This window comes from Myotis brandtii, unplaced genomic scaffold (assembly GCF_000412655.1).
Source record: "Myotis brandtii unplaced genomic scaffold, ASM41265v1 scaffold2195, whole genome shotgun sequence".
Lineage (NCBI taxonomy): Eukaryota > Metazoa > Chordata > Mammalia > Chiroptera > Vespertilionidae > Myotis > Myotis brandtii.
Genome location: NW_005358236.1, coordinates 150,888 through 167,279, shown reverse-complemented (window position 1 = coordinate 167,279; position 16,392 = coordinate 150,888). Strand labels below are relative to the sequence as shown.

General features: G+C 37.5%; 1 protein-coding gene across 1 annotated transcript in view; it reads right to left on the bottom strand.

Annotated features, from left to right (window-relative positions):
* The window catches only part of CD96 (CD96 molecule), a 98,092-nt gene extending 81,935 nt beyond the window's left edge, over positions 1 to 16,157 (bottom strand). Inside the window, 3 exon segments of the mRNA XM_014539502.1 lie at positions 3,468 to 3,596; positions 13,650 to 14,006; positions 15,953 to 16,157. Of these exon segments, the coding sequence (XP_014394988.1) occupies positions 3,468 to 3,596; positions 13,650 to 14,006; positions 15,953 to 16,049 (583 nt within the window). The 5' untranslated portion in view covers positions 16,050 to 16,157.
* Positions 16,158 to 16,392: the final 235 nt, after the last annotated feature.

The window sequence follows — 16,392 nt, the reverse complement described above, 5'->3', positions numbered from 1 at the left end:
ATCCTAATATCTTAAAAACCTTATTTATATATATATATATATACAAATCTTGTTTGTGTGCATGTATTTCTCATACTTTGCAATCCTATTAATCAAAAAATGTTACCTATGAATTTTACTTAAAAATGTTTTGCATGATTCTTAAACAATTTGTGGTTAACATTTTTAGAGGCTTTATGTCATTCCATCATATATACCCATCGTCATTTGTTTAGTCACTTCCAATTATTGAATGATGATGCTCTTATAGTTTGGATTCTTACTTTATTTAAACTATTACAATCTATATAGCAAAGATCATCCTATACTAATAGCTTTTCTGACAATTCAGCTACTTAAGAATAATTCCCACGAGTATGATTAATGAATCGTGGATTAATATTCTTATTATTATCAACAGTATATATATTTAGAGTGGAATATTTCTCAGTTTGAGGATGGTATATCTACCTAGCCTTTAGAACTTTGTTATAGTTTAATCTCTCATAAGTTCCAGCTATTCTTTCTACTCTCTCCTCCTTCTATGCTTAATTGAAACCAGGCCTTCCCATCAGGGAACATCTTCCTTGCATCATTTTCAAATAGTGGCTGCTTATTTTCTTGTACCCTTATTTCCTCAAGATCAGGAGTTGTGTCAGCGCCATCCTTGCTCTCCATTGCTACTTTCAAGTATTACTCCAACCCCATAACTTAAAAAAAAGCACATCTGCCCTTTATAGTTAAAGGCATTTAGCTATAACAGTATTTCCAAATAAATTCTTTGTATACCACCATCACAATATTTTTTGCCATATTTGCATACCATCATTATTACTATTTAATTTTATTCTTGAAAATATTGTAATTGTTTTACTTAAATACATTTATTTTAAACAAACAATTATCTAGGCACTAATATTTGTGAAGTCCATAAAATCCACCTTATATATTAATTATATTTTAATGTATATTACCCAAATACATAAAGTATTACATTTTTGTAAATTTTGTCCAGATTGTGAGGTTGTCATCAAAGAATTAAAAATCTATCAAAAACAATAACCTAAAAATATAATATCAGAAATTGAGAAGCAACTTGATGGGATTGAAAATCTATTGTACATTACAAAAGATGGATTCATGAGATGGAATAGAGAATTTATAAAGTGAATCACAGAAAAGAAAAAAGTAGCAAATATAGAAAAAGACACATTAGGGATGTATATAAATTTAGGTACTTTTTTTACAATTGAAACCTAACAAATTTAAATGTTAATAAAAACACCATGGAAGTGGTAGAAATAATGACTGCATTTCTATATAATCTGGAAATGGGAAAAACTTTTCCTGTGATTCAGAATCAGGACCAACATGAAAAAAGAGTGAAATATTTTATTTCATAAAAAAAATTTATTCTGCACTGGAAACATTATCATAGAAAGCAAGGAGAGATGACAAACTGGGCAAATATTTGCAACTTATATGCAACGGTTAATAGCTTTCATATATGGGGCATTTTCAGCATAATAAAGATAGTAACCATATGAATCAAAACTCACAATGGGTTTAAATTATATAAATTCATGACACTTAACACAAAATAATTACTGTCACTTAAGAGTGCGAGTGAACCAATTTACTTTTACAACTGGTAAATAAAGGAAAGGACCAAGTAAGTATCTGTTCTGCTTTCCTTAGACAAACTGTATATCATGTAAATAATTGGTAGATAAGAGAAAGTTTTCTTTATAAGAATGCATCAGCTAATAAATGAAGGAATGGTAGATTTAGAACATCTGTTTGGCAATCCATAATAAATTAATGGATCTAGGTAATATTCATTAGTGGCTGCTTATATTACATGGCCAGATATTATGTGCTTCTGATGTAATTCTATAACATCATCTATGATGTACTCTTGCCAAAAAACAAAACATAAAAACAAAAACCTTAATGTGATCAAATCTCTGTATTTAATCAAAAGGTGACAGAGGAACATATAGATATGGGGATAATCAGGCTACAGATAATCAAATTTACTCAACAAATACGTCACAAAAGAAAAATAAACAATGTAAAATAGCCTTCAGGTGAAAGAGATTTATTAAATAATCACAACACATGGAGATTATTTGAATCCTAATTTAAACCAAATGTAAAAATAAAGATTATGAGGCCAACTGGATACTTGATGACAAAGGGACTTACTAGTTTTGTTGTTGTTGTTGGTTTTTTTTTAAAATTCTGATAGTGGTATTATGGCTACATATTTTTTCAACATCTTTATCTTTTAAAGATTTATTATAAAATGAATAGGGTATCTTGATTTTCTTCAAAGTATTTTGTGAGGGGGCAGTTGATAAGAGTTTAAGGAAAACAAGATTGCCTATGAGTTGATAATTATTGAAGTTATATGTTTAGAATTTTGTTATAGTTTAATCTCTCATAAGTTCCAGCTATCTTCATGATACTATTCTATATAATTTTGTATATGTTTGAAATTTTCCACAATTAGGAATTTTTAAGTTTTTTCATGCATCACCTAAAATCATCTTGGATACTAGCAGCTATATGTAACACACTTGAGAAAAATTAAAGAATCCCTCTCCCCTACTTTTCCTCTATCCAACACCTGTTTTCTTTCTTTTCTTCTCTAATATCATTTCTATTACCCAAAGGTTGTAAAACTATAGCCTGTGGGCCAAATTTGGCTTGCTGCCTGATCTATATATATAAAAGCTTCGTATGCAAATTGTCCCCGCTGGAGTTGAACCAGGAGACCGAGAGTTCAGTTGCTCGCTATGACATGTGCTGATCACCAGGGGGCAGCGTGGAATGAAGGAAGACCCTAGCCGGCAGCCAGAAAAAGCTGGGGAAGAGAGGCCCCGGCTGGCAGCCGCAGCGGAAGCGGGGCTTCTGGCAGACAGGGGACTAGTGGCCATGGAAGGAAGGGCCGGGCAGGGGTGTGGTGGATGGGCTGAGACCCGCCCTGTGCCCACCGCAGCCTCGTGGCCCACAGATCCTTTCAAGGTGCACAAATTCATGCAGTGGGCCCCTAGTATTTTATAAGCATTAGATTTTGTGTTTCCCCACATAAAGCAATGTTGTGTGTTTCCCAGGATGTGACGGAAAGCATTCTGAGAAAAGGGAGTCTATCCCTAGGCATATGTTGTTGGTAAAACAAACATTTGTGAGTAGGGGCTTCTACTGGAGATGGCTTTTCTCCAGAGCACCATCACACGCTTTTCTGTAATGGGGGCTTGGCATATAGCTTGAAATAGAAACTAACCTTTAGAAACTAATTTCTAAATCAGTGCATGCATAGACTCAAAGACTTGCTGAGTGTCTCCCCACAACCATTCCCAACCTGACCCATAATACCTGTCCCTCATCCAGTATGTGCTTCCTTCCCTATTATTATTTGTTATTCATCTTTATATCATTAATATTTAAAGATCATTGCAGGTATTCACTGAAAAGGGCAGCACTTACCACCAACCATGCAAAGGTGAACTCAGATGAAATTCCCGAGGAGATATTTTGAAGGCATGGTATTTTCAGAGTCTGATTTATCTCTATTTCTATTGTATTGTGGCTTCTCCATTCTTCCTGTGTAACTGTAACAAAACATAAGGTGGAAAAGACATGGATCTGTGATTGGTTTATAAAGTGCCTTTTATCAAAGAAACGAGAACCGTTTTAGCATAAAGATTCATCCATCCTCAGGGTATACCTATGAAGTAAAGAGGAGAAATCCCATTAGAGTCCTTACTGTGTTGATGGCAAAACAAAGTTACATTTCTCTAATTAATTCCCTTTCAATCTGCACAAATATCATACACCAGGCCACTAGTTTTAAATAAAACTACATTGAAAACCTGTCAAGAAAGCACCTAAGTAAGAGCACTGAAAGTAATTTTTCACCACTGAAAAATTATAGGGACTCTTTCCTAAAAGAATTAAGTTCACAATTTGACATGTTCCTCTGATTTATCCCTAAATTCGTGCTTTAGTCTTCAGATCACATTTCCTTAATCAGATAAAATGTAAAACATTAAATCTTAGCCTATAATTGCCCTTTTAAATTTTAATAGACTTAATATTTTTATGTCTGTGAACCTAAAACAGCAAAATGAGTGGAAAGTACAGAGAGTTCCCATATTCCCCTTGGTCCCATGCTTGCACAACCTCCCCCACTATTAACATCCCTAATCACAGCGGTATATTTGTTACAATCATGAACCTACCCCGACTCATCTTTATTACCTAAACTTCATAGTTTATTTACATTAGGGTTCACTCTTGGTGTTGTGCAGTCTATGGGTTTTGACACATGCATAATGACGTGTTCACCATTGTGGTATCATACGGAACAATTTCACTGCCCTGAGAATGGTCTATGCTCCATCTATTCATCCCTCCCTCCCACCAAACTCCTGTCAACCACGGATTTTTTTTCTTGTTTTTATAATTGTCTTTATAGAGCTTATAAATTCCTTCAAGTAAAAAATGATACAGAAAAATATATAAGGAAAATCTAGGGAGACATCATTAACACATTGGTTTCATTTTTAAAGTGATATGAGATAAATAGCTGTCTATAGACTTTTTGTGTGGAAAGTTTTATACACACACACACACACACACACATACACATATATCGGATACTTGATGACAAAGGGACTTACTAGTTTTGTTGTTGTTGTTGGTTTTTTTTTAAAATTCTGATAGTGGTATTATGGCTACATATTTTTTCAACATCTTTATCTTTTAAAGATTTATTATAAAATGAATAGGGTATCTTGATTTTCTTCAAAGTATTTTGTGAGGGGGCAGTTGATAAGAGTTTAAGGAAAACAAGATTGCCTATGAGTTGATAATTATTGAAGTTATATGTTTAGAATTTTGTTATAGTTTAATCTCTCATAAGTTCCAGCTATCTTCATGATACTATTCTATATAATTTTGTATATGTTTGAAATTTTCCACAATTAGGAATTTTTAAGTTTTTTCATGCATCACCTAAAATCATCTTGGATACTAGCAGCTATATGTAACACACTTGAGAAAAATTAAAGAATCCCTCTCCCCTACTTTTCCTCTATCCAACACCTGTTTTCTTTCTTTTCTTCTCTAATATCATTTCTATTACCCAAAGGTTGTAAAACTATAGCCTGTGGGCCAAATTTGGCTTGCTGCCTGATCTATATATATAAAAGCTTCGTATGCAAATTGTCCCCGCTGGAGTTGAACCAGGAGACCGAGAGTTCAGTTGCTCGCTATGACGTGTGCTGATCACCAGGGGGCAGCGTGGAATGAAGGAAGACCCTAGCCGGCAGCCAGAAAAAGCTGGGGAAGAGAGGCCCCGGCTGGCAGCCAGAAGGCCCTGATCGGCCCTGATTGCTAGCCAGGCCTAGGGACCCTACCCATGCATGAATTTCATGCACCGGGCCTCTAATTTTGTCAATAAGGTTCTATTATAGCATACATATTGTATAGAGGTGCTCTCATGCTACAAAGGTGGAGTTGAGTAGTTGTAACAGAGACTGTATTGACCACAAAGCCTAAAATAGTTACTATCTAGCCCTTCAGAGAAAGTTTGCTAACTCCTGCTCTAACTTTTCATCATCCATTATTCCTTGATATAATCCTGGGTAATTTCAGTAACCATGTAGATGACCTATTCAGTACCTGGCCTCTCAGTTCTTTCCACTGTCATCTCCATCAACTGTCTCCACTCCATTTCAGCCACGTACTCTCACAGTCAAATCTCAGACCTATCACCAGGCACTATTGCTTCACCTACAAAATCACTAATTCAAACCCTACAAACGCATCTTCTACTTGTGCAACTAGTCCCATCTCAACTGTTCTCTGACCTTATTGGATTTTTTAATGAGTTGATATCTCTACTTTTCCTCAATCCATCACCTGTCTTCTTTCTTTTCTTCCCTCATTATCAAGCTAAACTTCCATAGTTTCTATCATTTCAATAATATTCCTTCTTATATCCCAAATCCCTTGCCTTTTTTTCCATCTGTTTAAAGAGAATTGGACTGTGGTAGACCCAAACTGTTTACTTTTTAATGCACAGACCCAAACAGCCAAGCAGTGCTGGAGAAAGCCACAGTGCAAATTGTCTTTACTGCATTTTCATACCACAGTCAAATGAATGCTCAACACTGATCAAATATCCAATACATCTACTAGTACCTAGTGAACTCATTTTCCTTCTATCTATAGAAGGTATTTCAAACCTCTCCAAATGTCTTTTTCTGAAGCCTCCTTATTTGCCTGGAGATAATCTTCTCCATTTTAGAGAAAAGATTACAAGATGGCACATACCTTATCATATGTACTCATCCTAGTTTCCTTCTCTCCTGGTTTAAAAAAAAAAGTTCTTTTTTCCATTTCAAGATAGTCCTACTACTAATGTTACGGATCTCAATGCCTCCATCTTCTCAGAAACTTTAATTTATTGATTTTACCTTTTTCATTGTATATTTAACTACTCTCAACTGCATCTTGCTTATTGGCTTTGAAACAATAGTCAATGTCTTTCATTAAATAAAACCATCACTGCCACCACCATCACCATGACCACGTGAATGAAAATCCTCATTTAAGTTCCCCTAACCTTTGCATTACTACTAACACATTTCTTAGTTGTGTCAATATTTGCTGTTTTCACTTCTTTTTAAAAAATTTTGTTGATTAAGGTATTACATATGTGTTCTTATCCCCCCATTACTCCCCCAACCCCCCACTCATGCCCTCACCGCCCTGTTGTCTGTGTCCATTGGTTATGCTTATATGCATGCATACAAGTGTGGGCTTGTTTTCACTTCTTTGAATTCTATTCATACCTCTTCTCCCTTCACTCTGACTTCCAACTCTAATAATGCCACAAAAACAGCTCTTGTGATCAATACATTTTGTTTATAAATACAGTACAATAATCATTTTGTCCTCTCAGAAACATCAGAATCAGTGGCTACTTCCTTTATTAAATACTATTATTATTCTAGGTTTTTATAATGTAACTCTCCCAATTTTACACCTGACTCTTTAGTTACTGTTCTATTCAATTTGAACATTTGTTTTTCCCCATCCATCACCATAGACTCTGTTGAAGGGCCACATTGTTTTTCTTAGTTGATTTTCTACCTCTATATGATTTCTTTCACTTCCAGAACTTTAGTTAGCACCCACACTCAGGTGGCTCACCAGCTTATATCTTCTGTTTAAATCTTTATCTAGATCAGGAATTGTATATCCAGTTGTTTGCCTGACATCTTCTGTATGTTTCAACTTCATGTCTAACTCAACATGGATGAAGTCAAACTCAAAAGAATCCCTACGCAATCTGTTTTCTAACACAATGAGTAATTTCTCATTTTTTTCCTGTTCTACATATTTGAAACCAAAGCATCATCCTTGACTGCTTTTTATTCCTCACTCCACATAAGCACCCTGCCACCAATTCTATAGGTTGATTTTCCTACATATTTTTAATCTGAGCATTCTTCTCCACCTACTGCCACTTTTCTCAGTTTTACTGGTATCTCTCACCTAGATTTCTGCCATTGCCTTCTAACTGGCCTACACTAACTATCCTCTCAGCCCTTCTCCAATTCATTCTCTAAATGTTGGCCACAATAATATCTTTGACATGCAAGATAAAACAATAAAAATAAAAACATGCCCTGGCCAGCTTGGCTCAGTGGATAGAGCGTCAGCCTGCAGACTGAAGGGTCCCAGGTGCGATTCTGGCCAAGGGCACATGCCTGGGTTGTGGGCTCGTTCCCCAGTGGGGGGTGTGCAGGAGGCAGCCAATCAATGATTCTCTCTCTTCATTGATGTTTCTATCTCTCTCTCCTTCTCCCGTCCTCTCTGAAGTCAATAAAGAAATATATTTTAAAAAACAAAAACAAAAAACAAACCACCTTTTAATTAGTTTCCACAGTTTTTAGGATAAAAACAAAACTTAACCAGACTAATCAATCTCTCTAGCCTTATCTTCAACTGCTTTCCTTTCAAACCTGCTCCTTTAAAAAAATAATACCTTTTAAAATTCCCCACAGTTGCCATATCTTCCTCCTATCACAGAGTCTTTGAAACTCTGTTATCTGTAAAGCTATATTCCCCACCATTACCTGGTTAATGCCTGATCAAGTGTCACTTCTGCAGGAAACCTTTCTTGATTTTTCTGTTATGCCCTCTTGTAACACTGTCTGCTTTCTTACTGAAGAGCACTTCTTACTATTGCAATTTGATATTTGTTTTATTATTTGATTAATGTCTGTCTCCTCTCATTGGACTTCCTGATTCCTGAGGGCAGAGTCATGTCTAATGCATACCACTGTATCCCTCAAGCCTAGCACTGTAATATATTTGTTAAAAATATTTGTTAGATGAAGAGTTAATACAATTTAAGAAGAGCCAGCATTTAAGTTCAAGAACAACTTATGCTATAAAAACATATATAGATCAGTGGGACAGAATAGAGAGGCCAGAAAGAAATCTACACATATATGATCAACTAATTTATTACAAAAGAATCAAGGGTATTCAGTGGGAAAAAGACAATCTCTTTTATAAATGGTGCTGAAAAAACTGAACAGCCACATGCAAAAGAATAAAACTGAACCTCTACCTTACACCATTCACAAAATTCAACTCAAGATGGATTAAAAACTTGAATTTTTTTTTTTATTTAACAGTAAAATGAAAGTAAAAAGAAAAAATCAGTAAGTGGAACTACAACAAACTAAAAACTTTTGTACATCAGAGGGAATCATCAAATGAAAAGGCAACCTACTGAATGGGAGAAAATATTTGCAAATCATCTATAATAATAAAAGTGTAATATACTAATTCCATGGTCGGCAAACCGCAGCTCGCGAGCCACATGTGGCTCTTTGGCCCCTTGAGTGTGGCTCTTCCACAAAATACCACGTGTGGGTGTGCATGCACAGTGTGAATGAAACTTCGTGGCCCATGCGCAGAAGTCAGTATTTTGTGGAAGAGCCAGTATTTTGTGGAAGAGCCACACTCAAGGGGCCAAAGAGTCTCATGTGGCTTGAGAGCCACGGTTTGCCAAGCCGCAGTTTGCCGACCACTGTGTTAATTAGACCAGACAGCCAAACGACCTTCCGGACGTCATTCCAGATGTCCTTCCGGATGAAGCTGCCGTGGCAGAGGCTGAGGCAGAGATGGTTAGGAGCAATCAGGTAGGCAGGTGAGTGGTTAGGGGCAATCAGGCAGGCAGGGGGAGTGGTTAGGGGTGATCAGGCAGGTAGGCAGAAGTGGTTAGGGGCAATCAGGCAGGCAGAGGCAGTTAGGGACAATCAGGCAGGCAGGTAGAGTGGTTAGTGGCAATCAGGCAGGCAAGCGAGTGGTTAGGGGCCATCAGGCAGGCAGGCAAGTGGTTAAGGGTGATCAGGCAGGCAGGAGAGCAGTTAGAAGCCAGGGGTCCTGGATTGCAAGGGGGATGTCCCGGATTGTGAGAGGGTGCAGGCTGGGCTGAGGGACCTCCCCCCATACCCCTCTGCAAACGAATTTTGTGCACCAGGCCTCTAGTATATCTAATAAAAGGTTACTATCCAAAATTATAAAGAACTCATACAACTCAATAACAAAAACAAACAATCTGACTTAAAAATGGGCAAAGGAATTGAATTCACAGTTTTCCAAAGAAGACATACACATGTCCAACAGGTACATGAAAAGGTGCTCCACATCGCTATTCATCAGGGAAACGCAAATCAAAACCACAATAAGATGTCACTTCACAATTGTTAGAATGGCTATTATCAAAAAGACAAGAGATAACAAGTATTGGTGAGAATGTGGAGAAAAGGTAAGCCTTATACACTGCTGATGAGAATGTAAACTGGTACAGCCACTATAGAAAACTGTATGGAGATTCCTCAAAAAATTAAACATAGAACTTCCATGTGATCCAGCAATCCCACTTCTGGATATATATCTAAATGAAATGAAATTACTGTCTCAATAAATATCTGCATTCATATGTTAATTGCAGCATTATTTATAATAGCCAAACATGTGGAAACAACATAAGTGCCCATCAATGGATAAATGGATAAAGAAAATGTTCTAATACGCAATGAAATGTTATTCAGCCATGAAAAGGAAATCCTGCTATTTGGGATAGGATGGATGGACCTTGACAGCATTATGCTAAGTGAAATAAGTAAGACAGAGAAAGGCAAGTACTGCATGATTTCACCTATATGTGGAATCTAAAAAATAAAACTGAAATCAGAGATACAGAGAACAGATTAGTGCTTGCCAAAGGTGGAGGTGGAGGATTGGAAAAATGGGTAAAGGTGATAAAAAAGTACAAACTTCCAGTTATAAGATAAATAAGTTCTAGGGAGCTAATATACAGCACGGTGACTAAAGGTAAAAGTCCTCTAAGGCTTTTGTTGTAATCTGGGAAATTAAAGTCACATTATACTCTTTTAATGAATCCTAATAACTACAAATTTTAAAATGCATCAACATCTTACAATCTTACAACATCAATAAGTTGAAAGCTCCTAACCTAAGAGGAAACCCTGTTGAGTAAAAATGAGTAAGAAGCAAACACCAGCCCAGCTGCCATGGCTCGTGGTTGAGCGTCGACCTATGAACTAGGAAATGATGGTTTGATTTCCAGTTGTGGGATTGATCCCCGGTAGGGGGTGTGCAGGGACCAGCTGATCAATGATTCTCTCTCATCATTGATGTTTCTATCTCTCTCCTTCTTCCTTCCTCTCTGAAATCAATACAAATATATTTTTTAAAAAGAAGCAAACACCTATTTAATATATTTCTACCCTCATCCACAGCCTCAGAGCGCTGACTAGCACAAAGGAACAAAATATTGTGAAAAGAGAAAAACATTCCTTCTCAGCTAAGCCCTCAAGGAACAGGGGATAGGAGTTAGCACACCCTGTTGTGTGAGCAGAGGAGGGAGTAGAATAACCCATATGACAACAGAAAGGAAACAGGAAGAGGTCCCCATTGCCTCTGGTCTCTCAGCATTTTCATATTTAGATTCTTATATGTCACTTCAATTTGCATCTATTTATGTACATCATAAATGTTTGCAACTCATGTGTGCTTTGTCCACCCAACTAGCTTGCAAATGTAAAGACCTCTCAGGGATTTAAGAGGGAAATGGCATGAGTATGAGAAGTGAGAGAAGATCAAAAGAATAAAGGGGAAAAAGATGTATCATTGTGTGGGGGCCTGACAGGGCTTTTGAATGGCAACTGCCTTCTCTGAGTGAAGTGTCTACACCTTAGCTCTATGCCAGGCTTACAGTTTTAGTCGCTCCACGGTGAGGAATTTTTCCCCTTCTTTCTATTTTCCTCCCTTTCTACCTAAATACACAACACTAGAACCATTTTCCTAACACTGAGACCATTGCTTTTCATCCAATCCAGCTGACCAGCAGCAACGCTAAATCAGAAGACTGGGGATTTTCTAACCACACAGGATGCAGACCTGGCTCTGTCTGTCTATTGATGTGCAGTTTTGTTTTGTAGCTACAACTGGGCCCCTTGGGTTACCCTTTATTTTAAGAAACACACTTTCTTTAAAGGAAATACCACTCTTCATTTTAGAGAACATACTACCTCTTCTCCATTTCTGACTTCATGTTGAAGACATCATATTTCATATAGGATCTGCATCCTATTTCCTAGAGGCATATCAATCTATGTTGCCAATCTTGAAGAGTAAACAGTAAGTCCTCAGATATGTAATAGTATAGTTTCCAGATCTAGGCAGAGGTGAAAAATCTATGTCTAAGCCAAGGTCAATGTGTACTTGTGCTCATATATAATAAATGTACTCTTGGGTTCCAAATTAGGCAAGTATAAAAGGAGGGAGGGGGATTCATTTTTCATAAGAATTGAAAAATAATTTACTCAGTACATGTTATACTTAATGAAAACTACCGTTTACCACACTTGTAACCTTCGCTAGGAACCATGCTAAGTGCTTCACATAGATTATCTCTTTTAATCATCAAAATAATGGTATCTATGAAGGAGGCACTGTACCTATTATGCTTGTATAAGGAAACAAAAGCTTAGAGACTTTAAATAACTTGGCAAAGATGATGTATATAGTAAACGACAGAGTCAACATTAAAATCTGAGACCCCCGCCCGACCCCAGTGAACAAATGATGTTCTCCTTATTCCTATTCACTCAACCCCACCCCTCCCTGTCCCCAGTTGAACTCAATTGCATTTTTTTTTCCTGGAAAACAAACAGCAATGGGACTAGAGCATTGTAAGGTGGTGGTGGAAAAGGTTCTAGTCTTTAGGTGGTCTATTTCAATCCCATGGTCTTGTTTCTTGATAATAAATGGAGAGGAGGCAATAAATCCACACCTACTTGCCATGGGCATCTCTATGCCCCCCTTAGCATAGCCTTTAGGAGGGTTTTTTTTCTTGTATTACTAGGCCATTTTGTCTTGAGTTAAAAATATTCCATTTTCAGTGCATTTTTCATTTGTTGGCTTATTAGTAGAAATAGAAGTAATTTATTTTATGACCAAGTAGTTTAGGGTGGGAATTATTCTGGTGATTTTCCAGATGGACTCAGAGAATTGGCAGGACAGATCCCAGGTGAAATTCATTTCTAGCCAGAAAGGAGCTAGAACTTAAGCCTAGGACTCCTGCCTGCAGAGCAGGTGTCCAAAGCATGTTTGTGTGAACGCTACATGTGCAGCAGCCTTGTTGGCACCCTTAGCTACCCTGTACTAAATATATCCAGAGCACTTCTGTGAATTCCTCCACAAACCTGCTCTATCCTCCTTGCCTCCTATCTTGGCAAATGGCACTGCCATTCAGGTGTGTGTGCCAGACACCTGGATATCAACCTCAATTTTTCTCTCTCCTTCGCTCATACTGCAATTGTCTTATATTACCGAGTCATGTCTCTTTTTGCCCCGTGCATAAAATTTCTTTTTCTTTTTCTTTTTTTAGTATTTTTATTTTTATATCAATCCAAACAACACTCTGTCTCTTCTGAGCTCCTGAGATTGTTTCCTAATTTGTCTCCAACATCTCCTTCTTATCCACCTTCATTTCATTCTTATACTAAGGTCAGGATGATCTTTTCATAACACAAATTTAATTAGGCTATAAATGTCATACCATCATTTGCTAAAAATGCTTCAATGTCTTCCTATGATAAAAATCAAAACCTCAAACATGGCTGACAATGTCTTACATGATCTGGCCCTTACCATATCTCACACTTCCTCTCCTAATCTCTGCACCACAGTCCCACTGATATTTCCCATTTTCTCAGACACTACAAAGCCCTTCACACAAGCTGTTTCCTCTCTCTGGGTCACTCACTAACCTCCCACCTCTGAAATGGTGTGAACGCCTAGTCTTTCTTTAGACCTCGGCTTGGACGTTGCTTTCTCAGAGACAATTTCCCTGACAGCTATTATATGCTCCCTCACAAGACCATTGCAGTTCTTATTGTTTATCACTTTTGCAATTTTACATGTATTAGTAGAATTATTTGATCAGTTTCTATCTCTCTTACAAGCAATACTGCTTTCTGTTCAACTTTGCATACTTAGTACCATGCTTGGCCCATAGTTGTCACATAATACATATTTGTGCTTACCATTTTTCTGAATGAGAAGGTTGTAGATTTTAGTCTGACTGCCTAGTGGGTAAAAAATAAAGCTGCACTCATACTTCCCACTGAGTGAGGAGGACATGTTCCTTAAGTGCAGCGTCCATGTTGACACGTTCTCAGGAGTTTCTGTGAAAGTCACCAGTGACTTACAGGGAACCCCATTGGCACAGTGGAAGCCATATTGGGGGTGATAAAGGGCAATGAGGTCCCCCTTTTCGGTGACCTTGGACCATTGCATTTGCACCAAGATGCCTTCCTTCTGTGTTTGGCAGGTCAGATTGACATCAGAGCCAGGTAAAGCATAAATGTCTTCTCCTGCGCTGAATTTTCCTTCCCATATTCCTGAAAAGGAAGAACACAAGACATCAGTTTACATGATTCACCTGGAGTGACTCTTAGTTATAAACTTGGATGACTTTGATGAAGTGAGTGAGCACCACGGGAATGTTCCCCCTGGCTGCTTCGGGGATTGGAGAGAGCTCATGCATGACCCAGATAGAGAAGAATGGATCTCAATACATGTGAAGAGGCATTAACTTTAGGATACGAGAGGAACTTACTGACTTCTGAATGTTTACTTTTTGGTGGTTGGTCTAACCTAAAAAACATCAAGATCTCTAGCTACTGGTGAATAAAATCAAGACCATTGTAAAGTTGAAATTCACCATCAAACTTATTATGGCAACTATTCTTACATTTAATACAATTGGCTTTTTTGGTTATGCATCAACAGCTGCATGTAACACTCAAGTGATATTTTCTAAAACTACAAAAACAACTATAAACTCTGTATAGCAGTTTTTAAAAAATATATGTACAAGAGGTGTTTACATATACTGTCATATTTAATCCTTCTCACATACTAGAGTGATATTATTAACACTCCTTTTCAAAGAGGAAACTGAGGCACAGGCAGATTAAGTTCTTTGTTCAAAGTCATACCTCAGTAAAAGAATATGAATTGGGCTGCCTAGAATCTGCGCTCTTTCTATAACCTCATAACCTCCAAAATGACCCCCAGATTGGCTGAGGAGGGTAGGATATTTGATATTCAATATATATGGATTGAAAGGGCCTTTATCTCCATGTAGTTGGAGTTTACGGGAGGAGAAGGGCAGAAAACACCTCAAGTAAAATTTCCACTAGAGATAAATCATTTGGTTAGCATCATCTATAATCAATGCTTTGAAATACTAGATATAAAAGAAGATTCTCTCCCATCAGTTCTCTGACCAAATAGTACAGGACACTTAAAGTATTGCATCTTTGACATACCTTCAATAACGTAGGCCTCAGTTTTAGAATGAACATGGAATACTTTTATAGGAATGATATATGATTGTGACAAGTACCACAGAAGCTAACAAAGGAAAAAGATAAAAAGATGAAAAGCAACTGCGAAGAAACAAGGCTCTCAAAGGTACTTGACAAACAGGAATTATTATACTTTTATGGATGCAAAAGCATGGGTAGGCAGAGGTTATAATAGTTTAATGTATCTCCCTGTGAGCTCTCCTTTGCCGGATAATATGCTTCTGATCCTATCTACTGCATTATATTCCAAAGTCTCATTTGATTTAAAAATTCTCCTTAAAAATCTTAGTAGCTCTATATGAAAAGCAGAGATAATTCTTAAGACACTCAGGATCGCTATAATACCCTCATGCTGTGGGATACAGAACTAATCTTTCTTCCTACCATTTCTAAATAGGCCCATTAGGCTTTGGTTCCCACTGTCATAAGGACCCTGCTATGTCTCCCAGGTGTGTTACCTGCACATGCCTCATTAAATGCAACATATGCTCAACTGCCAAAGACATTCGTATTTGGAGGAGAAATGCTTATTATATCCAAAAGAAGAAAAAAAGGATAGTTGAAAGAGAGAAAAAAGTTGAGCAAGGATCTCTGAACATTGATGGCTTTGTGAATTATTTTTTTAGTATTCCAGAGTTGTTCTGACTACCATTTGGAGAACATTTCATTTTTAAGAAGCGAAATCTCCCAATTACTCCAGAGATTCTCTTAGGAAGGAAATGGGTAAAAAATGTTTCTGAGCAGTGGCACAAACCACCCATCCCCTTCTTGGTTTTATTGTTCCTTAGTAATCCTTTGTAGACTCTAACAGCTCCCCCATAGCTGCTGCTTAAGTACATAACTGAAAACCTTCGCAACGATCTGCCTTTGTACTCAATTTCAGCAGCAGTCCCAGGCATCTTCAATGAGCAAGAGGCCTCCCTCGCCCCCTAAAGTGGCTGATTTGACAAGAAAAGTACAACTGGAAGCCTTACCCCTGACAAAATGTATCTGGATGATGGAATAGACAGCACGGTATGTCCATTTTTTCTCCATCGTCTCCTGAAGGCCGTACAGCAGCATTTTCACCATGATCACAGAAGTCAACTGATGCCTTTAACTAAACAAACTCGAGCCACCCTATTCGCACTGAAAAACCCCAAATCTACCACACACCCGTGTCTGTTTATCACTTGGCAAGACCCCAGGAAATGAAACGTAGACAGGAAAGTAATGTGGTTCAGAGCTCAATATAACCTTCAACAGAACAAAGTTGAAATTGTTCTCTGAAACCTTGTGTATCACCTTCGTTAAAAGACTTTTCAGTACACACAGATTCTCTCCGTCAGGATCTCTGTGTCAGTCGAGCTGCTTCTAAAATCCAAAGGAAATCACGCAGAGCAGTTCATAATGTGCTTTTCATGCACTTCTTTCA